General features: G+C 39.5%; 1 protein-coding gene across 2 annotated transcripts; it reads right to left on the reverse strand.

Moving 5' to 3' along the window:
- Positions 1-330: 330 nt before the first annotated feature.
- Positions 331-27177, reverse strand: cep350 (centrosomal protein 350). 2 transcript variants are annotated; one of them, XM_077583636.1, is made up of 38 exons: positions 26827-27177; positions 22959-23044; positions 22828-22871; positions 22450-22558; positions 22162-22312; positions 21099-21718; positions 20893-21006; positions 20701-20808; positions 19741-19857; positions 17827-18569; positions 17589-17707; positions 16061-17037; positions 15806-15947; positions 15291-15412; positions 15076-15209; positions 14581-14725; positions 14241-14404; positions 13987-14097; positions 13775-13849; positions 13541-13656; positions 13385-13456; positions 13077-13288; positions 12769-12959; positions 12281-12559; positions 12029-12178; positions 11763-11923; positions 10206-10328; positions 8408-8649; positions 8111-8301; positions 7854-7995; positions 7191-7351; positions 6959-7092; positions 6819-6877; positions 5070-6724; positions 3749-4273; positions 3456-3602; positions 3242-3364; positions 331-2445 (listed from the first exon to the last, which is right to left on the reverse strand). In XM_077583636.1, the coding sequence occupies exons 2-38, from the start codon at positions 23038-23040 to the stop codon at positions 2290-2292; spliced, it is 8916 nt and encodes a 2971-aa protein (XP_077439762.1). In that variant the 5' UTR covers positions 23041-23044; positions 26827-27177; the 3' UTR covers positions 331-2289. The 2 variants fall into 2 exon arrangements, with proteins under 2 accessions (XP_077439762.1, XP_077439763.1); XM_077583637.1 differs by lacking the exon at positions 10206-10328.
- Positions 27178-27612: the final 435 nt, after the last annotated feature.

Consider the following 27612-nt stretch of genomic DNA (forward strand, 5'->3'; position numbering starts at 1 on the left):
TTTCACAGCCTGTACACCAAGTATCACATTGGTGAGGCAAGCCATGCACAAACATTTCGACTGAGCTGCCCACACCATTGGGTGCACATGATCCAATACAATAGTGGTGTCAAAAATTCAGCATTTTCAAAGATAACAGTCTGTTTGTTATATGTTTGACTGTAATTATGTTGTTGGTTGTAGTTTGCCGTCAAGTAAATGTGAATGATTGACAAACATTGACATTGATGTAAAATCTTACATTAAACTTTATTTAAATGATGCTATTGTATCAAATGAAATGTCTCACATTTTTTTTGTTTTTTTTAAGTCAAACATTGCCTCAGAGCGTTGCTTTACAAACAAAGCTTTATTTACAGTTACAGAGTCTACAAATATGTACATGTTTGCAAAGGAAACCGTTCATTCACCAACAATCACTGAGTAAAAGTGGGTCTGATAGGCTAGTATATTTACACCCATACAAGTATCGTACAAGCCAAGTGCACTTGGTGCACACTCACAGCACATTAATATAAATATTTATTGCCATTTTACACAAATAAAAGGGGGGGAGGGGTAAATTAGCGGGATGGGGTTAATTTAATAAATCTAACTAGGACCAGGTATTAAAGTTGATTCATTTCCTGCTTTAGAGAAGACTCCCCTCTACACCAAGAAGATGAGAACGTATTAGACAGACGAGAGGTCGAAAAAGGTGTTCAGTCTACTACATGAAGCACTGCATAGTTACAACAGAGAAGGTTACTTTCTCCAGTATACAATCAATTCAAGAAGACTAATCTGGGAAGGTTGAGGTTGGCATCACGTTTTTGGTACATTATCTAATCAGCGACTATATAAAATTTGAAGAAAAAAAAAAACATTGAGGGTAGAACTAGGTTCAAGTTAAGGTCACTTCAGCTTATAAAGAGTCAGAAAGAAAAGAGCTGTCTTGTACATAAGCTAGAAAAAAATGACAGGACCAAAATAAGGTCACGCCAAGGCCTGTAGAGTGGATAGCGACAACGTGTTCATGGAAAATCAAATGGAAAGTCTTGACTGTGTCAGAGTAAGCACTCAACTGTGTCTACGTACATCAGGCTGACGCACAGCAACACGAGAAGCTTTTAAAAACAAACAGTACGCTTGGGCATATCAGGAGCGATAAGGCCCAAACTGAAGTCATGAGGCTGTACTTGGTAAACCAGTTAAAAGTAGAGAAGAAGAATTTCCAAAGGATCATTTACAGCAGGTGGAAAACCGTGACATTCAAGGGAGGTCCAAAACATGATGAACAATCAAACGGTGTTCTTACAACATAAAGAGGCACTTGAACTGAACGTTGACTGTCGTCTCCTGGCTACGTTCTTGGCTGCTGTTTATTCATCTCAAATATTTCGCAGGATTGAGGATGAGGAGACGCTGCGCTAACTAAGCGTGCAGCACGTGTTCTCTCATGTCGTAGAAAGGAAAAGCACGAAGGAGAAAGGCTCCAATCCAGCATTTCAGTACCGTAGTATACAGTACGTCATCCTTTGTTGTGTCCCACTTTCACACTGTATGCTAAGATGCGGTGTATCTACTTGAGAGCATCTTAAACCTGCTGTATATCGGTAAACACAAGCAACTAACAATCGCCTAAAAAGAAATCAGTAGTATTTTACTTGCAGGCTCTTATTGTGAGTCTTAAGTACTAAAAATGCTCTTTTCATTCTCTTAAATCTCTTGACATAAAATCTATTGCCACGTTCACGTTATTTGTGCTTTTGCAATTAGTATGCTCATAGTTTTGCTTTGAAAAACATTAAAACTCTCCATTTATATTTTGACAGGATAATACACAACTCCAGAGTATACTTGCTCCTCTATCCATTTTTTTTCTTTTTACAAAATAAATAATGTTTTACACATCATCATATCTGTGATGTCCCAATAGAGGGCAGTCTACATAATTCAGATCAACCAGTGACACATTTCGGTTACTGAAATTAAAAGTACATTATAAGATGTCAAAATTTAAAGTCAAACATGTTTTGTTAGAAAACCAGCAAAGACGAAAAGCCACTGCGGAGGGAGGATGACTGACAGCAAGATGTGTTTAAGGCAAAGGTCCCATCCCCGACACACAATGACTTCTAATAAAAAGGTGACCAATTAAATCACTGATTGTAGTGTAGATTGTACAAAAGAAAATGTGCCACTGATCAACCAACTGTCCACCTAAATTAGTTGCTATATATACAAATTTTTTGATCTCTATTACACTCTCAAACACGTGTACATATTCACAAGATTTAAAGATTACAATCAACTGACGGCGGCCCTCTTGGTGATGAGACTCAGCAAGTTTGCGGTGTCCTTCAGCAACAAGTCGAAGATGCTGTCCGCCAGCTGCATCTTGACTGACATCTCATCTTCTTCGTAGCACACCCACTGAGCCTCCTCCTCGTGGAGCTCCTGTACCTGCACGTCAAATGCACAGAGCAGAGGTTGGCGTGTGTTGAAGTCCGTTTCAAGAATTACTCCAAAAAATCACTGATTACGGCGTGCGCACCATGATTTTTTTTTTTGTTTTACCTATTTGGCCCGCAAGAAAAAGAATTTAAAAACAAAATTGACTATAAACAATTATCAATGAGTTGCAATTGTGATCCCCACTTGTATTCAGTTGATTTAATTTATAAACTTGATTGCAAGTCATTGATAAAAATTTTTCCTCCTCGCTTATTTTGGAATGGGTCCTTTTTTTGTTGTGATTAAATCTAGCTACAGTAAACCCTGCATATTTGTGGTTCATCACTGGCAAATTTGCATATTCGTCGATTTTTTTTCTCAGAACCTTTTTTCCCTTATTTGCTAAAAATCTCATCTATTTGCTCTCTTTGTGCTCTGACCAAAGCAATAAAAGTATTACTCTAGCACCATCTGGTGGAATCTCTGTGTAATTCATTGATAGTGTTTGGAGATGTCCTGTGTTGTTGACTGTTCTTGAATGCACCTAATGCACAGTCAAAATGAAACTCAAAAGTATTTTTCCGCTTCTCTTGGATGCAACCCGAATATTCTACTGTGTGGAAATGCCAAAAGGTTTTTTAATACTTTTACAACTAATCGTACTTGTGTGCAAAATTTTGATAGCGATATAAAAACATGAACTACAGTATGCATGCGAAAAGCATTAATTCATTATCCGTACTGTTTTTCCTCACAAAACTCCCAATTTTGCACAGTGCTGTAATGTAATTGTGTGTGCGCTTACCAGTATTTGATCAACTCTGTCTCGTTTCTTTCGGCCAAATTTCAGCATCTTCTGGCAGTCAGGCTTTTTACTCTTGTTTTTGGCCAAACCGTAAAGTTTTAGAACTTCTTCTGTGACAAATTCCTGAACAACAGACAATAGAAGGTATTTTTGATTTTTGGGAGCGACAATGTTTTGGATGTGTGGCGGTGTTTTGGAGGCAATCAAATCATACCTGCACTTTATTGATGTCTCCTGGCGTCTTGACTCTGTGAGAAAAGGCGGGCCTGAGTCGATGTGGCTTAACCCACTCGGGCTGATTGGCGTTGGGGTCTTCAGCGTAGATTTCCTGGAGGATCTCCCACGTCAGGTCATACACAGCCTGTGGGAATACAGGCCTTTTATCATCTATTTGATTGTATACTATATTAGTTTCGTTTGATAGAATGATACGTCCACTATGTCCAATTGCTTGTCTGGACTGCCTGGCGAATAATCAAGTGTGAACCCCAAATAGTGTGTTATCACCTGTTTGTAGCTGCGGATGGAGAGGGCCTCCTGGTCTTCCGTGCTGTCCTCAACAACCAAAAACTCTTGGGATGGTTTGGGGCAGGCCATGTGTGATAGTGAAACCCTTCCTTCTGTTTTAAGGCCGCAACTCTCCCAGATCTCCTGAATAGCAGCATGGACCATGTTTTCTACCTCGACAGCTGAGTGGGGCACCACCATGGCAGGTTGTTCTGGCAGTTTAGGGGGTAGGGGAAGCGGGAGCGCGGGTCTCGGTGGAGTCTTTGCTGACTGGTCTCCATCTCGGTGCGGCGTCAGTCCCCTCAGGGGATCTTCAGACCTTCCCACGTCTGCTCCCAGCCTTGTCTCTTTGTCCCTCTGTTTCTGTTGGAGTCTCTGCTGTTCCCTACGTGAGCTGAGGCCAAAGTCCTCATCGAACCAATCCTGATCGTCGCCGAGCTCGTCCAGCAGATCGCGGTTCAGTTCCAGCTCAGCAAGTCGCTTGGCAAGCTCTTCTTGCCCACTGGCTCCCAAAATTGGACTTTTCTGTTGTAAAAGAAAAATGCTTTTATACTTTCATCTATTTGTTCTTTGCTCAATTAGACACACGATTGTCAGCATAACATTGGACTTTGGTTGCAAAAAATCAATTGAAAGGGGCAAATCAACACGTGTTTGTCAGTTGTCTTTACTTCTCAAAATTTCTCTGTAAAACTGTTATTCAATCATCAAAGCACCATTTTTATGTATTACCTGCCTTTGCAAAGATAGTATTGGTAAGAATTAAAAATACATTATTATTGTATTGTAGTGTTTGAAGTGCATTTTTCTTTGTATAGGAGGCATTTCAAATATTTCCCTTTCTAGTATAGCTACATTTCTAACACAATTATTAAATATACCTTTGATTAATCGAAACGAACAAGGATCATATATATATATAAGGTGTCAAAATTAGTGTCTTATGTCCACGTCAAAATTCTACACTAATAAATTTAATAATAATGCATATATTTGTGGAGACTGGGGCCAAGTTGTATTTTACAAATTAAAAAATGTGAAGAATTTCACAAGTTACTTCATGTTAAAGATTAGATAACTATTGATATGTAAAGAAAAATGCACTGAGCTGTCATCAACATCTTACAAATGCAATTATACCATCTAGTGGCAGAATATGACCTCAGCACAAATCCATATTACACATTTTGTACAGTACATCTTTTTAATTTTAACACAATTTTATAAATTATTATGAAATTACTGTATCAATGACTGAAAGATGCAGCCATATTTCTATTAGTTCTAATTTAGATTTATTGAGATGAAGAATCAGACTCACCGGTCGGTAACAAAACTCTGGCGAGGACGGCTCCTCTTCGGGTAAAAAGGAAGATAGACCATCTTGTGATTCCAACAATGAAATAATGCCTTGTTCCCCTGACTCGACAATTCCTCCGTTGAGCTGATTGGAAGCTTCAATTTTCTGCTCTTTAGCTTTTTTAATCTGAACCAAATCTTGAACGGTGTCAATCACAAAGTTACTTAGTAGTTTGTCTGCTAATATGTCTGGAGAAATTTGGTCCTTCTGCTTGTCCTTGAGATCACCAGCTTCATGGGTAACCTCAGAAAGTATCAACTGGTTATATGGGCCTACCTTATCCTTCTCAGCTATTGCAGAAATCTCCTGATTATTTGGTGGCAAATACTGGTCTAGCACGTCGTCTATCCCAGCTACTGCAGAAATCTCCTGACTATTTGTTGGTGTGGACCGATCAAGAGAGTCATCCTTGTCAACTATGGCAATTTCCTGACTACTTGGTGGCAAGTATTGATCTAGCACATTTTCCTTCTCAAGTATGTCCGTTATCTTCTGACCAGTCTGTGGGATGGATAGGTTGTGATTTTGGGAATCGAGCTGTTTTTCATCTTTTGGTAGTTCCTGGCTATTGAGGTTTTGCTCTAGGTCAGCTTCTACATCCGTGAACTCTAAGATTGGATCATTTTGAGAGGTTTCTTCACTTTTCTCCAGACTTTGTATCTTTTCAGATATATCCTCTTCACTTTTATGTTGATCCTCGCACGGCTCTGACACATCAGAATATGAGTTGTCGTGGCCTGCAGCGTCTGTGAAGATCTCAAATTTGTCGGACAGATGAGTGATCTTTTCAGGAGGCGCAAAGATCCCATGACGTTCTTGGCACTCAAAGTACACAACACCATTGTAGGTGCCGCAGTTGCTTCCCTCAGACTTGTCTAACTCCACACCAGCCCAAAAGCCTCCAGCAAAGCCGGTTGAGCCTTTAAATCTTAGCGTTCCAGGCTGGACGTTTCCAACAAGAACACGGTCTCCGATGTTGAAATTTGGCATTTCATCTATAGTCAAAGGGAGAGTGCCATGAGAGTGAGAGATGGGCGCTGGGGAGATGGAATTTATGCTTTGACTATCATAGTTAGATTCTTCACTTTCCTGAAGATCTACTCGTTGACTAGATTCATGGCTTCCACCACTATTAAGAGACAAGTGACTCGAGTCTTCTGCAATCTCCTCTTCAATCTCTTCCTCTTGATTGCTAAACCGGATTTCCGTATGGCTAATTGAGTCCGGCTTGGAAATATGCTGTTCCTTCCTGGGTGAAGAAGGTACCGATGACTCAAAATCATCTTGGTAAGAAACTTGGACACCCCTTATCGTTGACTTCTTCACTGAGGAGATCACATCCAAGTCCAGCCTACAGGAATGGTCAATGGATGGGGGTTTGTCATTAGCGTGTGCGATGAGGTCTGCTGCAGCAGAATGTGATTCCAACACAGTGTCATCTTTCTCAGACTCAATTATTTGTGATTGGGCATCTTCAGTAGATGGTCCTAAAGTAGAGTCTGGTGATTGACACCTCTCTTGACCCGAGGTCAGGGAATCTGGGTCGCCATGCGCAGGGGATGGAGGCACAGCTTCAACATTAAGCTTTTCAGATGCCGAGGTAGATTTGTTATGATCTGAATGAAGGAGCGGCACGTCATAAACATTGTCACAATACTTCAGCACAGCTTTAATAAACAATTATGAGAATTAAGAGAAACACAAACGTACTTTGGTGAAGTGATGAATTACTGCTTAGCTCCACAGTCGGTATTTCACTGCTTTCAACCCTGAAAATATTACACATTTAGTTTAATTTATTTTCTAACAGATGTATAATAATGGATTTGATTGATTACAGATTTGTGTACCTTTCGACAGGAGACAAGAGGCTGGATTGACCTACAACTAAGGTGGAATCTTTCTTCTGAGACTTGCTGTGAGGTGTTGCCGCAGGTTCTTTGTTTAGTTCTGCTTTAGTTTTTCCAATGTAGTTGTCATAGGTCTGAAAATAAAAAGAAATAGGACAGAAATATGGCTATGTAACAAAAAACACACACACACAAACAAACAATACACCCCAAAAAAGTGCACAATATTTACCTCTAGCTGTTTCAGCAGGCTGGCCTCTTGTGCTTTCAGGCGCTCCTTATGCCTCATCTTCTGCTCCTTTTTGAGCTGACTCGCCATTGACTTGCGTTTTCTCAGCTCCTCTTTCAGGGCCCTGATACGGCTTTCTATGTCACTCTGCTCTGAAATGGGTTCTGAAAAGCAAATGCGAAAAATACATCAGAGAATGTGCGAGCAAAATCAGACCTCTGTGATTAGCATTAGCAAAGTGTAATCCAACTTGGGCCCCACTCAAACTTAAATCTAATTCTTTAGGGATTACAGTATGTTTTCTTTATGTCTAAAGTCCACTTTTAAGCTATTTATCAAACTATTTCTGCATAATTTAAGAATAGAAAATAATTTGGAGTTACATACTTTACAATAATTTGCTGATTAAACCACATTAATTTGGTGCTTTGGTAGATTTATTTACCAATTATTTTTTTGGTGTTGTACTGCGTGAGGTACTTTGTCATTTCTTTTCTTGCTGCACAGTGGAAATTGCTTGCGGCATTACATTGCAACTGACAACACATTATGTTCACCCATTCTACTTGCCTTTTTCCAACTTCTTGGGAGTGACAGTAAATACATCCTAATGGGTTCGGGTTTCAATGCTTACATGCCTATCGGTAGTTATGTTATCAAACTCACCAGTCTGTGAAGCCAGTGATGTTTCTGTGGGCTTATTTGGGGCCTGTTTGGAAATTTGGAAAGAGGCGTGAAGCTGCATTTTGCTCGCGCTGCTGATATCAGTGGGAGAGGCACGATTGTGGCTGCCTTTGATTGGAGAAGACTGAACAGAGGACATGACAGATATATTACTTTAGGATGACAATATCAGTGTGCAGCAACGGCAAGTACCAACAAAATGCATTTTATGTTAACAGACATCCCACGTGTGTGCAAACCTGCTTGCTGAGTGCGAGGGAAGCAAAGTCGTCAATGTAATTTGTAGGGCTGCTCAGGTTAGAGGCAAGCGTCGTTTCAGCCACTGATGCAGGTTGTGCTGAGGATGGACTTCTTGGTTCCTGGAAGTGTCCTTCTGTGTGTATACTGCACTCCGATGTTGTTGAGGAAAAATCGTCCTCAGTCACATACTCTAAAAAACAAAACCACACGAAAAAGAACACCAGATGGTTCTGTATTAGAAAAATGATTGATGTTAATCACACGTCACTTACTTCACAATTTAAGAATTTGATCACCTTTTTCACTAATCACTCTTGTTTCTGAGTTTCGATGGCGACTAGACTTTGGGATAATTTCCGAGATTGCCTTGCTCCGACTCTCTGATATGATGACACCGTCCTCTCTCCAACTCGCCAGGGCCTGCTTTTCTATCCTCCGGACTTCTGCCTCCTCTTGATCAAGACGCTTTTTCCACTGCAGCAGCTCTTCAGCATGATGACGTCTTTGCATCAACTGCTGCTCCCGCTTAGTCAGGAATCTAATAGGTGGATGTAGGAATAATGCAAAAGAACAATGCAGAGAAGAAGTGTGTGCGTGTGGAGGGGGAGGGTAAGAAACAAGAAAAATTAAGATGTGATTAAAGACAGCAGTTTAACGGGAGGTAAACCAGGAAAAATGGTAATGAATAAGGTACAAGTTGGAGAAAGACGTTTAGCATAGCCAAAAAGTTCAAAGCAGGCAGACTCAAATCACCCAGACAACCGTTTTCACAGCAAACTCACTTCAGACATGCTTTACATGATCTACAAGTACTTCTAACTAATCTAAAGTGAGGAAGCTCCATCAACCAAAAGTGATTACAGAGTAGCAAGAAAAAGAGTTAATTTGAGCAACAAATTGAATCCCTGAGATACTGTACTCCAAAATATATTTTTAGTAAAATATAACACTCTCTCTTTGCGTAACGCTGATGTCAGGCCAAAACTTCCTACGTTAAAATTTTATTTATTTATTTTTTACAAATTATTAACCAATAAAAAACATTCGACAATGGCTTGATCTCTTTGACAGCGCAATATTAATGGCTCAACAACTGTGGCAAAGTAATTGCTTTGGAGATGTAAGGTTTCCACCTAACACCAGTGCTAAATTTCATTTCAGTGTTTTTTCTGTTTGACCAATTGAAAATACCGTACAGTAAACAATATAAAGGCCACCAGTCAGGTACAGAGGTTGGATAATAATGTGGCGTCTCAATGACAAACACTGCTACACCTCTGTATTTATTCTTGATCGAAATTAAAGGTTACCTTCTTTTCCTAATTCAAACTGACGATAGATCAGACACTGAATAACCATCGACCTATTCTCTTGCAGAAAAATTGGGTTTTCTACTTCAGCTGCAGTTACACAATAAAGAGGGACAATTAAGATATACTGGATTAATTAAGAAGACATGCGACTACCTTTTGCGCCACTCTTTTCAAATTAATTATTTTAATTCCATGCGATAGTGTGGCCTAATTTAAAACCTTTTGGATTAATGACTGCCACCAAAGTACAAAGAAATTGGATCTGCAACTCTTGTAAACCTGTAAGCCGAGAAGGAAGAGAGATGTTTTAAATTCAACACCACAGAAGTTAGTACAAATTGCAGAATGGAGTCAAGATTTCCCATCCAACAAGGAAAGGTACAATGAAAATATGCATAACATTTGACCTTCTCAAAGCAGCCACTCCACATTACTGAACTGGACTTTGGACAATGAATGTGACTACATTTGCTGTCCTGGGAAAACATTTTAAAGCCAATGTGACGTCAAAAGTTTTGCTTATTTCAACACATCTTTCCTTGGAAATTCATAACGCCCCTCTCACCACATATGCCATCCTGCAAAGAAAAAAAATAGACTTGAAGCCTCAGAAACCCCAAACTCCTCACATCAGACAGCATTCTCCACGACACCCTTGTGAGGGCCCAGTGTTGAACACAAGATTTTCCATTGGGAGAAGGAGGGGGTGAATGTGAGTTGAGGGTGGGGGCCCAGGCTAGGTGCAAGTGCGGGAGAAGATTTAGAGAGAACTGCACAGTACCTGTCCAACTGGTTGTAGATAAAGAGCTGGAATTTAGAATGAAGGTTGGGAAGACAGACAGTAAGGGAGGCCCAGTGCTGGGCCGTGAACACAGAGAAGAAGCAGTGGACGGGAGAACAGTCTCTACAACACACAAACATGCAACAAAGAAAACGTATCAAGCACACAGACATGTGAAATGTAGGAGAAACGCAAGGTGACAGGAACAAAAAACAAAACAAGGGAACAAAGGGAAGGAAACAAGTAGAGAGAGAGAGAGAGAGAGAGAGAGAAAAGAACCACATGAACATGTGTTTTGTGCGTCTTGGTGGAGACAGTCAGTTGCCTGCTGTAATATAGTTAATTGTCAAACGTTTAGGCATGCATTAATCATAAATGTGTTTGCACAGTTTTAAAAAGTACTCGTTCACTATGCAAGCAAAAGGATCTGCTATGCCTGAGTGATTGTCCATTTGTCTTTTTAGGGACATTGCACAATAGGGAGGAAGGCAATTACAGTAGCAAAAGTGGGCAAATGGTCGTAAAACAATGCGAGAGTAGACAACAAAGCCCCCCAGTAAAAGCTGATCAATGTCAGTAATGTATGTTTGTTTTATCTGTTATATTTCTAAACATATTATAGCACATATGAACTCATGCAAATAAGGTAGCGTAATGCTGTACTATAATTGCACAACTACAATTACCTAGCCACCATGACAGAAGTGTGGAATATTAAATTGTAGACAAATAAACCCAACTGTTTTAACTAATCAGTTCTAATCAATCTGTGAAAGGCTCTGCAATCACATGACCTAAGCTGGTAGCCAAGACAAAAAAAGCCTGATTAATTCCATTAATTCCAATCACATGCAGCTACTGGTAAACAAAAACAAGTAGAAACAGAAAGAGAATTAGGGATGCACCCATTCCACTTTTCAGACTAAGGACAAGTACTTACATTTGAGGACTCTATACCAAGTACAGTATAATTAAATAAAACTGTTCAAAAAAGAGGCTTTTCTTAAACATGTTATTTGTTACTCGTATACAACACTTTTTAGAGTAACAACTTTCATTACAGTCGACCCCCACTATTCGCGGGGATATGGATCGAGCCGGCCTGCAAACAGCGAAAATCAGTGTATAACTGATGTCCATTGAAATACATTGAATGGATAAATAAATGTTTTCAAACCCAAAATATTGTTTAAGAAAGAACACTGCTAACAATTCATTTCAACAAAAACCCTAAAAATATGATTTTTTTTTTTTAAATACCACTACTACTGCTATCAGTGCATTCCTTTTTCAAAATTAAAAATCTAAAACTCTAACCATCAACACCGTAGTATTAAGCAATTACCTGGCATTACTCTAAAAGCTGGCTGAGTCTAAAAGGGAACATGGAGCATGATTGTTTTCAGATCCACAACAAGAAAAAGAGGACATGCAATTGAATAATTGCATCAGTTTCTAATCAGGTTTTAGCACTCAGCGTTGATAGTTGCAACAAGGGTGAGGGAGGTTTCCAAAATTAAATTCACAAAAATTGTATAAATGAACAAGAGGATTTACTTTTCATCCATGCAAGAACGCATCTTCTTGAGCTTCTGCATGATGCTGCTGGTCTCACTTGCAGAGATGGAAGGGGATGGCGATGGGGTGCGACTGTCATCGGTAGGTCTCATGTTGGAACGCGCTGCTTCTGACACAGGAGTTTCTGACATTGGAGAATCCTGGGGAACAGATTGAGTTTAAGAATTCAGTTCACATTTTCGACTAGAATGATATTAAAGTTGCCCATTCTTCTGCGGATGATTAACGACTGCTGTGCTACTTACAGGCGGCGCTTCACACCCAACAGACTTGAGACGCTCTTTTAGTCTCTGTGTTGAGGTCCTCATTCGCTCAATCTCCTCTTGCTGCTTCAACAACAGCTGTTTTTCTTTCCTTGCTACCTTATTTGCTTCTTGAAGACGTTTGATCTCGGCCTGGGGTTACAAAATATTCAAAAATATATAAGCGCAAAGTTATGGGTCACTAGATTAGGATGTGTGATTGTGTGTGCGTGTGTGTTGTTAACTGTCAACTACCTGCTCCTCCTGAAGTCTCAACAAAAGACCCTTCTGCTTCTTCCTGATAGGCGGCAATTTGTCATCCTCGCCCTTGTTCCTCAGCTGCTTTTTCTGGTGCTCCAACCACGCCAGCTCAGTTCTGATCTTTTCCTTGACAGCTTTCTGGCGTAGACGCAGCAGAGCATTCTGATGCTGCAGTCGTAGGTCCTCGTCTTTCATGTGCTGGCGCACCATGTCCATGGTGAACCGGGAAAAGCTGTCCTTTCCACCAGAAAAGGCCATGTTTGGATTCTGATGCTGCGGGAGAAAAAGCCGAATGATTTTAGGTTATGGCTGGGGGAAAACACAATCTATACAAAACAAAAGGCAATTAGAGGAAGTGGGATAATCCATTGTGAGTGAAACCGTGACATTAAACTACATTCATCAGTGGAGCTTCATCGCGATGTTTAGATGTAACTATGGAAGTAGTTACACAAAACTGCATGCCAGAACAGGCCCCTCACCTTTGCAACATGATGTGACCCTGAGACTAAGGTTGTGCTGTCATTAGCGGCTTCATCATCTGAATCTTCATGGCGGTGTGACCTGTTTTCCAAAGAACTACGACGGTGCACCTTAGATGGCAGCAGAGAGCTGAAGGAGCGCTCTTCCACCTCATCCTCCGTTCTCGACGAGTCAAACTTGAAAGAGTACTCTGAGAAAAAGAGACAAGCATGGTGCAGTGTTCATTGTAATTCATGGCGAAATGCAAGAATGCAAAAACAGAGTTGTGATCTTAAAATTCACTGTAGCTATGCTTTTTATGTGGTACCTTTGTCATCAGCTGCAGAGGTGATGCTTTCGCTACAGAGGGAATCGTTGTCTGCAGTGGGACATTCTTCCTCTATTGAATTGCTGCCTGCTTCCCTGTCTGCCTGCTTGTCATCTTCTTTCTTCCATACCAATTCTGTTTCTTTGTTTACTTCCTGTATATGTTCTGTAGAAGTGTGCGAGGGGCTATTGGGACAGCTATCACCCGCAACACTGAAGAAACAAGGAGAAAAAACGTGTTATACTTTGTTTCTCACGCCCACTCTGATCCAATGAGACTGGCGTTATATAAATACGTATAGCTAGTACATGAGGCTGGATCTTTGCATGTGCTGTGAATCAGTATGGCTGAGGCTTCGACTTGATTCCTCTCTCTGGAAGCTGGAAGAAAAAAATTAAATTCCATGAAAGTATTATATTGTAGTTAATATTTTAGTGAGCTAAGATTTTTTTCTGAAATCTTACCTGTCGGAATCCGATTTGCTCTGCTTTTCCCGACGGTGCTTGGGCAGAACCGAAGACTCAGGAGCAACAGACACAGCCAGAGCTCCTTCGATCTGCGTCCGCGCCAGATCTGTCAACTGGAAGACAATAATTCACACACAGATGACAAATTGTGCGCTTGTGTCTACACTGGGAATCATGCATTGCATTTATTTATGGCGACTCAGCAATTAGTTGTGTCAAAGAATTGCTAACCTCTTTTATGTGACGCGCCGCTTCAGCTGTCTCTTTTTGAGTTAACACTAGTTTTTCCAGCAATTCCTCATGAGCCTGGCCCAAAAACAAACAGCCACTTTAAACATGAATCTCTTCATATTGTCAACTGGTATTTTTTATTTTATTTTTTTTACTGAGGACAAAGTAACAAATATATTATAAAAATATTTGGTATGAATGTGAATTTGTACCCAAGCTGTTCTCTGCCTGTCTTCTTCCCGTTGCAGCTGAGCCTCCAGAGCTTTTCTTTCTGCCTGGATCTTCTGCTCATAAAGGTCATTCTCATATTTTTCCTGCTTGGCCTGTAATGTTTATAAAGAAATGCACGGTGAAGTTGATGTCACTGAACACAAAATTAAAGAGGTTAAAAGTATACATGAAAGTATAAACATCATTGAAGTGTACTTATTGGATAAAATTAAAAAAAAACAAGGCCTTGCCTTACCTTCAGTATTTGTGTCAATGAAGCACTCTCCTGCTGGGCCATAGACACACCCATCAACCTCTCCACATCCCCAAGATGTCTCAAGGACTCATCTATGGACTCCTGGTACTGGAGCTCTGCTGTCATATGATGATGCAGGGCAGATGGAGAATACTGAAAATTACCTGGGAGATGGAGAGGAAGAGAACTTTAGATATGTGATGATGACGACTCGTGTTCCTGGGGAAAACACAGAAACTTAACAGTGTAATTTCTCTAGCTTTATTATTAATAAAAAGTCCTGCAAAAATATTAAAGCTATTTAATCTTGTATAAATGTTTGCAGTATGTGATTCTTTACCCGTGGCCCTGCTGCTGTTAGTGGGCCCGACACTAAAGTCATTTCTTGGAAGTTCACAGTGAAAATCTGCGGCTGGAGAAGGGTCCAGAAAGCCAGAGGGAGAAGTCATTCGTGCTCTTGATGGTGGAGACCTTTGCTCCTTGGCCTGCAATGTTTAGGGAACGGTTTGATGAAGTGACTAGCAGGTATTAAAATAGATTGGTGGTATACCCCAGAAATTTATTGAATGGAAATTAAGAGTATTTATGAATGAGCCACAGATTATAAACTCATTTCAAAGACCCAAAAGGACTCAAAAGGTAATCAGTGTACACTTCCAAATATTATTACGAGTCAACTATAAGGTACACACAATGTAAAATAGTAATTGTGAGCAGCCAAATTTCAAATATCCGGGTTAATGACATATAAATAGTACTGCATAAATTATTATTTTTCTGAACAGAACTAAAAATGCTCCTTCACATTCAGCATTGAGGCAAATTGTGCACTGACCTGCGGAGCCATGGGTAGACCCATCAGCCTCTCTACATCCCCAAGCTGTCTCAACGACTCGTCTATGGACTCCTGGTACTTGAGCTCTGCTGCCATATACTGTTGCAGGGCAGTAGGTGAATATTGGAGTTTACCTGAACACAAAGGTAGAGGAGACAGTTCACGTCACCTAATCTAATAAAACACACAATGCTTTTTTGTTTAAAAATGTCTACCATTTTTTCGAGAATCATTCTTGAGAGATGCTGCGGCTTGAGACAAACCCAAATCAGGGAAGGCTGAAGGAGAAGCCAGGCTTTGTCGGGATAGCGGAGACCTTTTACCCTCTATTGCCACACTAGAAGTGCAATACGGAAACATATAGAACCATTAATCCATGTAGCGATGCAAAGAACAAAAATATCTTTGCAACTATTTAGTTGAACTGTTGTATAAAGAAATTTAACATTCTTCCAGAGGAAAGAGTTGACCAAAAATCAATGGCACTACCTTTAGTAGACTGCTCATGCTTTGACAAACTAATCTTAGAATAGACATATTGATATTAACAAATTATCAGTGACGTCTCTCCTACACTTGGATTTGTTTATCAAATAACAATGGTCAAAGATAGAGTTTGGAGATTAGCATTTATTCAAAGAAAAAAACTAAAAAAAGCACAAAGAAATCTCAAATGTGACATGAATGCCACCTGGTGGTAAATTTTAAAAGCAGAGATTTATTCAATCACCTGTGTGGACTGGAACCATTCTTTGACTGTTGGCTAACTTCGCTGCTATGAAATGACACAAAGTCATCATCATAGACAGCTGCGTCTCTGGGGGAATCTCCAGGTCGAAAAGAGCAATCAGATGGAGAATTCCTGTCATTCACTGTGTGAGGAAAAAAACAAGACAAATGCCCAGGTGTTTATGTCTACATTTCAAGTACTATCCTATCCTTGCATAAATGGGCACCAGGCAATGTCGTGCGGAGGTAAACTAACCTTTAACATTGAGGTTCTTTAAGTAAATGTTGATTACACTGAAAGGGTCTCCTTTGTTCAATTCTTCCCAGGGCATTTTATTGCTGTTTTGAGGCGTTAGTGGTGACGTGAGGGCCAAGCACTTAGCAGCCTCCTTCTGGAAGTCAGTGAGGCGCTGCACTTCCATTCTTTGACCAGCACAGTCATTGGAGCAACCTGTTAATCTTAAAACTTGATTGTTGGAAGGGTGAGGAGGGCTCACTTCATCCTTACTCAAGCTCCCCTCACTCAGAATGGTGCCCTCACTGATAGAACTGCCACTTGAGTCATGTAAAGCGGTCCTATTTTCCCTGTTTTCTTCATCAGACCTAAAGGGACTGATATAAGGCATGTCATGTGTTCTCTCAAAGCCATCGACTTGATTACTTGCTAGTTCACAACTGATAGGAGAGTGTTCTGTTCGATCAGCAGTAATTTGTTGTGGCTGCTTTTTGAAGGTGTGCAAATTCCCAGCTCCCGGAAGAGAGGCACTATTGTTTGGACTAAGACCTGCGCTTGTTATAAGTCTCTGGATTCTTGATGTCAAGTCGGAATCTTCAAATGTGCCAGGTACAGCCGCTAAGCCTCTCTCATCAAGATCAGCCCGAGTGGACCATGGGACCAAAATATCCCCATCCAAAGAAGTTACCTCGCCAAAGTTTATTCCCACCCGGGCAATCTGCCGGGCTTCACTCTCTATTCGGTTAGAGAGAGAGATGGCTGTGGCCTTGAGTGCGTCAATACGGGACCTCCTTGACTGACACCAGGTGGGGTTTTCTGCGATAGTGGGCTTGGCGTCATAAGCTGCCACTGTGTACTCAAGCCTCAGAGGGGAAGTACGGAGAGGGTCATAACTTGTAGTACACCCTAATGCACCAGTGCTGGAAGCGGAGACAGATTTAACAGCTGGGCTGAGGTCAGGATTATGTCTAGGAGTAACTCCAACATCCAAATCACCCCTAAAACAGAAGTGACAACATAGATGTGAGCAGCTAGCCACAAGTCATTACAAATGTACAGTTGATCTCCTGCTGCACACTGCACTGAAATATAACCCTTTTAAGTATATGTTTATTTTACAACTGACAACCAATCTATCATAAAATTAATCGATAATTATTTTAAAAATTGATTTATCATTTGAAGAGCTTGTTAAATTAAAAATTGTTCAAATTCTCACAATTCTGAAATTGTCATGTGATGGCCCAAACTTTTTTTTTTTAATCCAATTTATCCATTATTAAAATAATGGTTGGTCGCAGCCATAGTTTAAATATGATCATCATATAAGCAAAAAGGCGAAGAACATATAGAGAAATCTCATTAGAACAAAACATGAACTGATTACAGTATCAATATTCAACTGTAACTGAAGAAATTGTATATGAATTATAAATGTGCTGTAACCAGCCTTAATCTTCTAAAAACAGAGAAAAGCAGCATGCATATGCCTATATTGTTCTTACTGTCTACAGTAGATGGTTGCAGGCCATCTAGCATACATTTTTACCTTGCTAATTGAAGCGGTAGCTGATCAGTCAAAGACCTATCACTGCTTGAGGGACTCTGTGGTAGTTCCAACTTCTTATTCTCCTTATCAGACTCTCCAGAGGGCTGGTACATTGGTCTCTGTGGTGCAAAGTTGAAATAGGAGAAGGCAACCACTTAATCAAATTGTATGCAACATATCTGGCATAAGGCATTCATTTAAGAGGGAAAGAAATGACTTCAATGCTTGTAATAAATACCAGTTGATTTGACACAGCAGAAGATTGCATCTGTGTGGCCTCTCCAAGATGGGTCTCATCCATTGTAAAAAGGTTGTAGGTTTCTTCTTGAAATCGTTTCTGCCAAGGGGTGGAAGTTGCCTCAGTGGGAGTGACTACAGTTTTAGCCATTTCCTTTTGTCTTCTGTAGAGCTCCTGAAGCCTCTGGTTTTTTTTCTCCGACTCCTGTTTCAAAGATTTATTTTCTTCTGCCTGTCGTCTTTTTCGCTCCTCTTTTTGCTTAATAATGTACAGACGGATTTTGTCTGAATCATAGTGGCGCTTCTTCTCCTGAGTTTCGGCCACATTTGTGGACCCTGGTCGATGTGGGGAGGGGTTGGCACTACGGCAACCTCTTGAGGGGGCATATGTTGGCACAGTAGTTCCCCAGAAAGAGAGGGGAGTCCTTGTATGGGACAATGATCTTGCTTTCCCCCTCTGAGCACCCTTACCTCTCCCAGATTTTGATCGAGACCTCTCCTCCTCCTCGGCTGCTATACACTCGAGCTGTGGGTCACCAAATATGGCCCGAATGTCTGCTGCCAATAGATCTTTACCTAAAGGCACTGGGCACTTGTCTTGACAAGCAGACGAGGGGCTAGAAGTGGATGCGGAGTGGCTTTTGGCTTGACCCTGAAATGAACTGCGACTCCTGTCTGTACTTTTAGGGCGAGAGGGGTGGTTTGCTTCAGAGCCTTTGTCAGCACTGGACAGCCGATGGGAAGCTGTAAACAGTAGGGAGTAGGTGGAGGTCAAAACATTTGAATAATGAGAACATGAAAAGCATCAAAATGCGTATGATGTACTGAATGTCTATGTCAAAACAATACTGAGGACACCAGCTATTTGCAGGGGATAGAAAACAGGCTAGCCTACAAATAAATAAATTCCGTGTATAATTGACGGCCATTAAAATATATTGGCTGGGAGGGGTAATTTTTCACAAAATGAAAAAAAAAAAACACTCAACTACATTTCTCTCCTTGGCCTAGCATGCAAAGACATCACATGGGGTGGAGAGTGGGAGGTTGCCATGCCAACTTTAATCATTCCGTGCCAAAGAGAAAATCGTAGTCTAGATTGGAAAGAATCTAATCCATACAGTTGTGAAGCACGCTATGTTGAGCCGAGCTTCACTGGACGCCAATCCTACTCTGCCGCTACCCAGGGTTCTTGCCGCCAGCAGTGAGAGCAACCTCATCATTTAATAAGGCCACGACTCATTGTTCACCCAACCAAAACTGCCAGTCGACCTCAATTTCTTCCGGTCAATGGCAGCCAGTAGAGAAAAATTTTATAGGGCAAAGATGAGTGAGTGACAGTATATCGCCAGTCATCAACTTTATAGCTAATATAATTGATTACAGCTGGATTGTTTTAGGTGTATAGGATGTTGTCCATGTAGACATACAAACGTCATAAAAAACAAGAAAACGTATCAATTTCATGGATGGACTCTGTGACAGATAATGAAAACCCTGCGCAATAATGTTGGACCATTGGAATATTAAGTGAGTGCAGTGAGGACAAAAAAAATAATAAATGAGAATTCTCTTAAGGGATGAATCCTTGTCAGACACCTAGTAGATGTAAATAATGGAAAGGCGCATTTATGACATCTTGAGTGACACATTCGGAGTGGCTGCTCAAAGCACTCCACCATTTATCACCTTCTTTTTTTTTTTAATCTCTGCATTCTTTTTAGTGTTTGACACACTGCATAAAGATACTCTGCCAAGAGGTGCAGGAAGATCATTTAAGAAACAGCAAAGATGGCAAGATTACAGTTGGGCTGAGTCAGCTGTCTATACTGCAATGGCCTGATGCGTGTTGTTAAAAACAAAAACAGAGGTTTTGTGGTATAATGTATGGATTGAAGAGTTCACTTGCCCAAACCTGTTTGTTGCAGCTTGTCATCGAGACGGTGCCTCTTCTCCCTGGCTTGCTTGGGAGCTGTACCAAGTACCTTGTTTACCAGCTTTAAGCCCTCCCGCCAGGAAGCAGGGGTAATCACTGCAAGAAAAATAGAATGTTAATACCGTGTTTGCTTGTCTAGTGTAGTACAAATATAATAAACAGGTGGTGAAAGCTCTGAAAGATGCCATTTTAAAGCCCACACAAATTCAAGTAGTTCCTGGTAATCAAAATACATGTAGACAAACAACCTTCTGTCTGAACTGATTGGAAGAATCACATGAACTTGGCTGCGGGTTTTGGAGCCATTTATGGCGCCGTGCCTCATGAATGAATTCAAACAAGCCAAGATGGAAGAGGTAACAAAAAGACAGATACCATAGATGTGAGGCAGACAAGTGTATGCAACACAAATCTACGGCCTACATCTACGTGTGACCAATTCGAGTACCTTGATTAAAAAAAAACTTGAGGCCTGTGTGCACACAGACATAAAAGACTGTGGGTTCTGATGTCACTTTGTTCCATACTCACTAATGATTCCAAACAGGAAAATACAGCTGCTATACTGTTTAAGTTAAAAAAAGAAAAAAAAAGAAAAAAAGAAAGAAAAAAAAGTTGATTATCTAAAAGTGAAAATAACTTGGTCGTTCATTCAAAGTGTTATTTTGTCTTCTGTATTCTTAATTTTTTTTTTTAAATTTTAACCATATTCTCGATTTTTCAATAACATTTTCAGATATCCTAATACCAAAATATTAGATATCTCTAACTCTAAATTAGTCCATATATATATATATATATATATATATATATATATATATATATATATATATATATATATATATATATATAAAATGTTGAGCACACAAACAATCAGGCCTGTTTAATATGTAACCACTGTAATTTTTTATCAAAGTGCAAATTCATCCTTCTTTCTACCCGTTTTTGCATTTTGGCCAGAGGCAGCTTTGTAGATTTTTCTGGTTGGTTTAGGTTCTCTCTCCACGTAACGATGCTTTTCCCGTTGCGACCTTGTTGCTGAGCTTTCTGAAAAGAAAACACAACAAGCAAGTAAGACATCTGCCCCCGAGTGTCTCGCTCCTTACCTCTAAAGTTTATGTTGCGTCTTACCAGCAAACTGCTTTATTGGGTCTTTCCGTATGTCCTTGTTTAAACTGTTAAGATCTTCCTCTTTGAATGCATTCCCATGGGTAGTACGGGTCCTTGCCTCCGTTTTGCTGAAGCCTGAAAAAGAAGCAAACAACTTAAATCGTTAGTGGCATAATATAATTTCATAACTGTACTTCTACTATAATAGTCAATTGAGTCCATGTTACCTTTGTAAGTGGCCGCTTGTGGTGCAGCTGCTACCTTCCTTATTTTGGCTGTAGTGCCACCTCGGTTAATCTTGCTGGACATTATGGGCTGATCAAGACGGTCCAACGCTTTTTCTTTCTCTGCAACTTCCTCCTGATGTTTCACCTGCTTTCGAATACGATCTTTGAGCTTTTCCAGTTTATCATCTGGTTGGTGTCGCCTCAAGTTTTCCAAACGCTGGGAATCAGAGCCTGGACTGGTGGAAGGAGTGCTTTCCCATCTACATAAATCAGAGGCAGGAGGTAGAAACTGACTGGATTTTTGAATATCTACGTTCTGGGTGACTTGTGCCCTGGGACTGCTGTCTTCCTCAGTTGGGACTGAGCTTGTCGCATGGGATGGCTTGACATAGGTCTGCAGGGTGTCTGTCACAGTGAGCGGGTCTTTAAAGGAGCAGACCTCTTTACTATCTGCGAGGAGTGTGATGTCTTGGTGCCCGTCCGTCTGCTTGTCCCAAAAGTCTTTCTGGTAGACAGGCTTGCTAAGCGGAGCGTCTGAGGATGGGGACAAAGACCCTGACATTGACTGCAGTCTGTAAGCATCCAGCTGAGATGAGGTTTGTGATGGAGGGGTGGGCTCTCTGCAGACAAACCAGATTACATTGGATCAGCAAAGAGGATCAAGATTTAGTCTTAATTCAACATTCACACATATGGAGGTTGAGATTTTGCATTTGTGCCATTAACTGATATTACAGTAGAAACAAAAAACAAAAAACAGTGTGGACATTTCATGTGATAATGTGTTATTGTTAAGAGAGAGACAGTTTTGTTGTGATATGGTTTCTTCCATTCTTTTTTGGCCGAATCTAAGTTGACATTACATTGAACTTCTAAATTGCAAATGCAACTTCCAGTTCACAGTTCACCACTTTTTTCATGGCATCTAAAATATAATATTAATTTTAATACTATGCAACATATAATTAGAATATATTAGCATTTTGAATATACCACAAGGCACAAACAACATCTGACAGGACAGACACAGACATAAATATTAGTTCAAATTGTCAATACCAACCTGTATGAATCCAGCTGTTCCCTGAGCGCCATACTGTTGTGCTGGCTGACATTGCTGTCTTGGGTGGCATTTCTTAGCGGGCTGCGGGAGCGTCTCTTTTTGGAACTTGACCGCTGACGTTCTTTGGACTTCAACGACCCCCTTGTCTCATCTGTGATGATGAGAACGCAAACGTAATATCCCATTAATATAAAACATATTCAGTTTTTGTTTTTTTTTACAGCATTTTAGAGAATATAATTCTCTATTTGTCGTAACATGATTCAGCAACATTTTGGCATAACCAACCTCTGCTGCGGACCGATACAGATAGATTCTTCTTCGGTAGGTCCATGACAGAGAGGAGGAGTGCTGTTGTCCCAGGAACGGCCTCCACATGGTTTTCGATTCGTCGCAGCTACACATGCAATAATATCATATCATTTGCGGTGTGGTATGTAATTGGTCTACTAACTCAAGTTTTGTCTTTGTCTTCATTAAAAAGCAGTAATTCCCATACCTGTCTGAATATTGTAAATATAAAATATCAATTAAATAACCAACAACACCCTAATTATTGTAACACCAAAAGCTGCACTAAAAATACCACAATGGTTTTATGCCTTTAATGTGGACAAAATAAGATATTTAGTTCTGAATTACAAAATGGTTCCTTTGTGTACTCACAGTGGCTTTGGACTGAGGCAAATTGTTCCATGTAGTTGTTAAATCTGTTGAGGAAGATAAATGATGGCAAGGAATATCAAATGTGATGTACCGGACAAATCAAAAATTAAACACACAGTTTCATTACACACCTGTATCAATGTTGTGATCTGCGTGCTGATGAACTGTGACGCCAAGGGGCAGAGCCCTCTTACTACTCCTCATCTCACCCATTCACCTGCAGACAAGGTTAGTAATGAGATTACCTGAGATGTACAATAAGATCAAAGAAAAGGGAGAATGATGAACTTGTGTACTGGGTATGTACTACTGTTGTTTGTACTTATTTTTGGCAAACAGACAAACAGTGGACTTGTGATTTGAGAATTCACTCATGTACAGATTTGTTTTAGGAACCACTCATCCGTTATGTGCAGAAAAATGTAGCCTAGACACGATTTTCTGTAACATCACAAAAATAAAGTTGGACACTATTGTAGCGTCATTCTAACTATGAAAACGAACAGTTACTGTCGGTCATAAATACGCCACTAAATCTTGAAGCTAGTTGTCCGCTAAACCAAACTTACACCACACAAGGTAGAAGTTCAGTTAGACAGCGCAGTGCCCATATCTATGTTGCTCTCCACTCTCCAAACTACAACAAGCTGCTTAGCAGAAAATCTTTTCCATGTACGACTGCCAATTCATGTTCACTGTGCGGATTCAGCAATAGCAGAGGGTGCCTTAGCAGCATCGGCACCATTCATGTAACGCCTGCACTTTGCTGATCACTCAAATGTTCTTTGTTTTATATTGGAGAGTAATTCTTCATCATAGTAGTTGACATGTACCTACAGATACCGTACATGTACATTAAGTCTGTGCTTTCTTAGCTGTAAGCTGTTGATTTAAGCATAATTTTAGGGGCACAGAAAATAGATGTTTGGAAGCATTTGAAAATGCTATCAAACTATTTGGGGATTAGTATATATCAATGGCTTGACTATTAATTAATAAAGGCAATTATAATCAGTTTTAGGGGAGTGTTAATTTTGAGCGGGGGTCCATTTCAAAGTGATACTGAAATTACTCTTGTGACTTCCAAAACAATGGGCTTCCTCAGACCAAAATCAAAACAAAACTCGAACAGTCAGCACTTTCAAAAAAGGAAATGAGTCAGCCACAGACATTTACAGTTAAAACTGTCCTTGATGCCAATTCATAAAGAACACAATCAAGTGCATACAATGAGCAGGTTCCTTCTGACTATATATACCCTCTGCTACAACACTCTAGAGAGCAATGTTATGTCAACTTGTCTGAACTGGTTTTACAACAATTGTTCTTTCCTCCAAGTGTCTCCATGAGTGAGGGTGAAACTTGACGATTATCAGATGTCATGTGTGCGTGACGTTTACCTAAAAAGACCTGTAATTCAAGAGTGTAGCAGCCATATAGAGTCCAAGCTGGGCAACAATTTTCAAAACATAACTATCCTTTGAGGGCCTTCTCCTCTCAGTGGCCCTTTTTTTTTTTAAAGGTACTTTAAAGAAGAAAAGTCATGCAGCTTGGTCATATGAATCACATGACATTGCCCTGAGCTGAACACATTCCCCTTCTGACAGCAAACAGGAAGCAGTTAGCTAGTTACATTTCTAGCTTAGTCATATATGATGTGTATACCAAAAACCAGGAGTGTCACTTTATGGACTAGTGAGCGCAAAATTTCAGAAATGGCTAACAAAGACTGAAAAACTATTTTCAATTCAATAGACATTTGTGCCATACCGTACATAGAGCCGATCTTAGTTCTTCAGTAAGCTGCAGTAATATTTAACATTATCAGCAGAGGATAAGTAATAAATCCTGTATTGTTACATTATCTGTTACTCTCCCATTAGTGTTCAAATATCTGTTGCTTGATTTTGAGGGAAGTGGGAAAATTGTTCAGAGCTACCGCACAAACCTTTTGTAGATTTGATACAACAATTTAAGAAACTACTGGTGTACTGCGCAACAGACATCGAACAGGTCGGCCAACAGTAGTTGACGCCCACCCGAAAATACTTAATGTAGAACTCTGTAATATTATTTGTTTCAAGTTAATTTAATTATGTCCGTTCCAATTATTTTGCTTACTTAACAAGTGAGCAGGTTCAAACTAAATGTGGTGCTCTCTCTTGAGTTGTTTAACGCATCGATATGTAAATATCGTGAAATTAAAGCTGGAATTCTGAACTTTTGTCACATATTCATCTTTTGATCTGAAACCCAAATATATTCATTCATAAGTATACAACAAAAACAAAGTAATTTAATTTAAATCAAATGACCTTGCCGTTCCAGTACTTCTGGTGGGTACTGTAGAAAACCTAATGATACCAGTCACACCACTGTCTAAAACCAAGTATGAGTAATTTTGAAAAATAATCTATTTTTTTCCCTTTGAAATTACAATTTAATATGTAATTATTTTTCCAGTTGCTCCACCCATGTATTCTTTTTAACAAAATCAAGAAATAAATACATTAATTTGAATGACAATAAAACAATATCAGATTTAATTGTTCTCATTGGTTAGGTTTACACTTAACTCTTTGACTGCCAAAAACGTTAAATAACGTTTAGTAAAATCCTATGGAGGAGTGCCAAAGACGTTAAAAGACGTTTTTTTCAAAACAGAGATGAAACTAACCATTTTCTATTGTTGATTACTGAAAAACGGAATACGGTAGAAACAAACTTTTTTTTCTGATGAAAGATGAGAGTCCAATCTTTCATTTGGTATTATGTGTGTTTCCATAGTCCAAACACATAAATTTCTGTGAACCTTGAAAGATCAGTCAAAAATGCTTAAATCGGCTGGCACCCACGGCATCCCTTTTCTGAAAACGTCTGGCAGTCAAAGAGTTAAAATAAAGGCCAATGAACCATTAATTAATATTAAAAATAGGATTTTTATTTATTTTTATTTTTAACATCAGTTGTTCTGGTCTTTTAAATCATTCATTATAACTTCCACAAAATTCTACCAAACAAGTGTGGCGTAAACCAAAGTCAGTAAATTAGATTCAAACAATAATGCAATAAATCTGTGGATTTATCACTTCAACTTTTCATGTTTCACTAGAGAGTTAAGTGTAAAAATGTTGAATGCGCTTCTTAAGCACTGAACCTATTTAACCTTTGCATTTGAAAACTGCATTCTACCACAATGGTGTTGTCAATTTTAATTTGCATGATTGTTTAGCACTACTAGTAAAGAAGTACTGTGGTGACATAGGTGACATCCAATGCAAAAATGTAAATACAGTGCTTTTATTTATGCATGTTTTGAATTTTAAAGTGAAGGTGGCTCACTTGTACAACACAATGTATAACTTATAACTTATGTGTACAGTACATATAAATAAGACAATCACAACTGCATTTTACTGTATTTTTGACCATCCCTGCAGATTTCCGCATAAACCTGTAGTGGGGGATGACTATCATATCAAAGTTTTATCCAGAAGTATTGAAGAATTGGTAGATCAGATGAAGACACTACCACACCTCAATCGGCCAATTGCGGACTCACAGTGGTCGTTAGGTTAACAAATGTTAAGTTGCTTAGCTACAAACATAGGGCAGCGGGAAGGAATGATCCTTTGTGAGGATTCAAATATTGAGTTTTTAAGGATACGAATTATGACATTTGTTGATATACTCTTTTTACAGTCTTTAATTTGTAGACTGTACTTTTGATCAAGGGGTTTCAAAACATGTTGATAATCTTCTTAGGGCGTGAACGAACGAAAGGTGGGATAGTATGACCTACGATTTAACGATGAGCGTTAAAGTCCTCAAACATTATTACGGCACCAACTCTTTTCGACTTTTAACTTTATTATGACTCATATGTTCGTCGGCCCAGGAAATTACCGGAGAACTCAAGAGTTAACATTCGAGCTAGCCGTCAAGAAGTCGTAAATGAACAAAAAAAAAAAGGTTAAAAAATATATATACCATGCTTACCGTTTAAGATGTTGTTCCGAATCATTTAGACGTCCATAGTTACGCTGATAAATTCAGGAAAGGAAAAGTCCTTGCATCAGCAGAAATCTTCAGATCGCTCCAGTAGTCTCTTTGCTAATGTTAGCTCCAAGCAGCTAGCGACTACCATTTGTGCTAAGCTAGCAAGTTTTTCAGCCACGGGCAGCCATTGTTGCTGTCCGAGACACTTCCCGGGAATGAAAAACAAATTCTGTCTAGAGAGTTAGTGTTCCGGAAACAAAAAGTGGGTACGCGCTTCTTAGTTTATCTTTGCCGGGTTACTGCCATGAACCTTTCGGAACCACTGAAAACTAGACATCCAAGATGGGGCGCTTTGTGACGGGCGTCTCAGTCAAATATCGCGAGATTTTGGACACGTCAAAAACACGGGGAAAACTCAGCCAATGATAAACTGTACTATTATTATTATTATTATTATTATTATTATTATTATTATTATTATTATTATTATTATTATTATTATTATTATTATTGCATAATAGGTACAGTACATATCAATACTTTTGAATATCATAGAAATGCTTGTTTATTTGAATGATTTGAATTTAAAAAAGGAAACTCATAAGTGTGTCACAAAAGATATGCAGTGCACTCCAAAAGTATTCGAACGACAAGGTTGATTCCTTAGTTTTTGTCATATTTGTCTGAAGACATTTGGGTTTCAGATGAATATTAGACAAAAGTTTAGAATTCCATCTTTTATTTCATGCTATTTACATCTAGATGACAACTCCTGAAAGAGTATCT

Source organism: Vanacampus margaritifer, chromosome 13 (assembly GCF_051991255.1).
Source record: "Vanacampus margaritifer isolate UIUO_Vmar chromosome 13, RoL_Vmar_1.0, whole genome shotgun sequence".
Taxonomy (NCBI): domain Eukaryota; kingdom Metazoa; phylum Chordata; class Actinopteri; order Syngnathiformes; family Syngnathidae; genus Vanacampus; species Vanacampus margaritifer.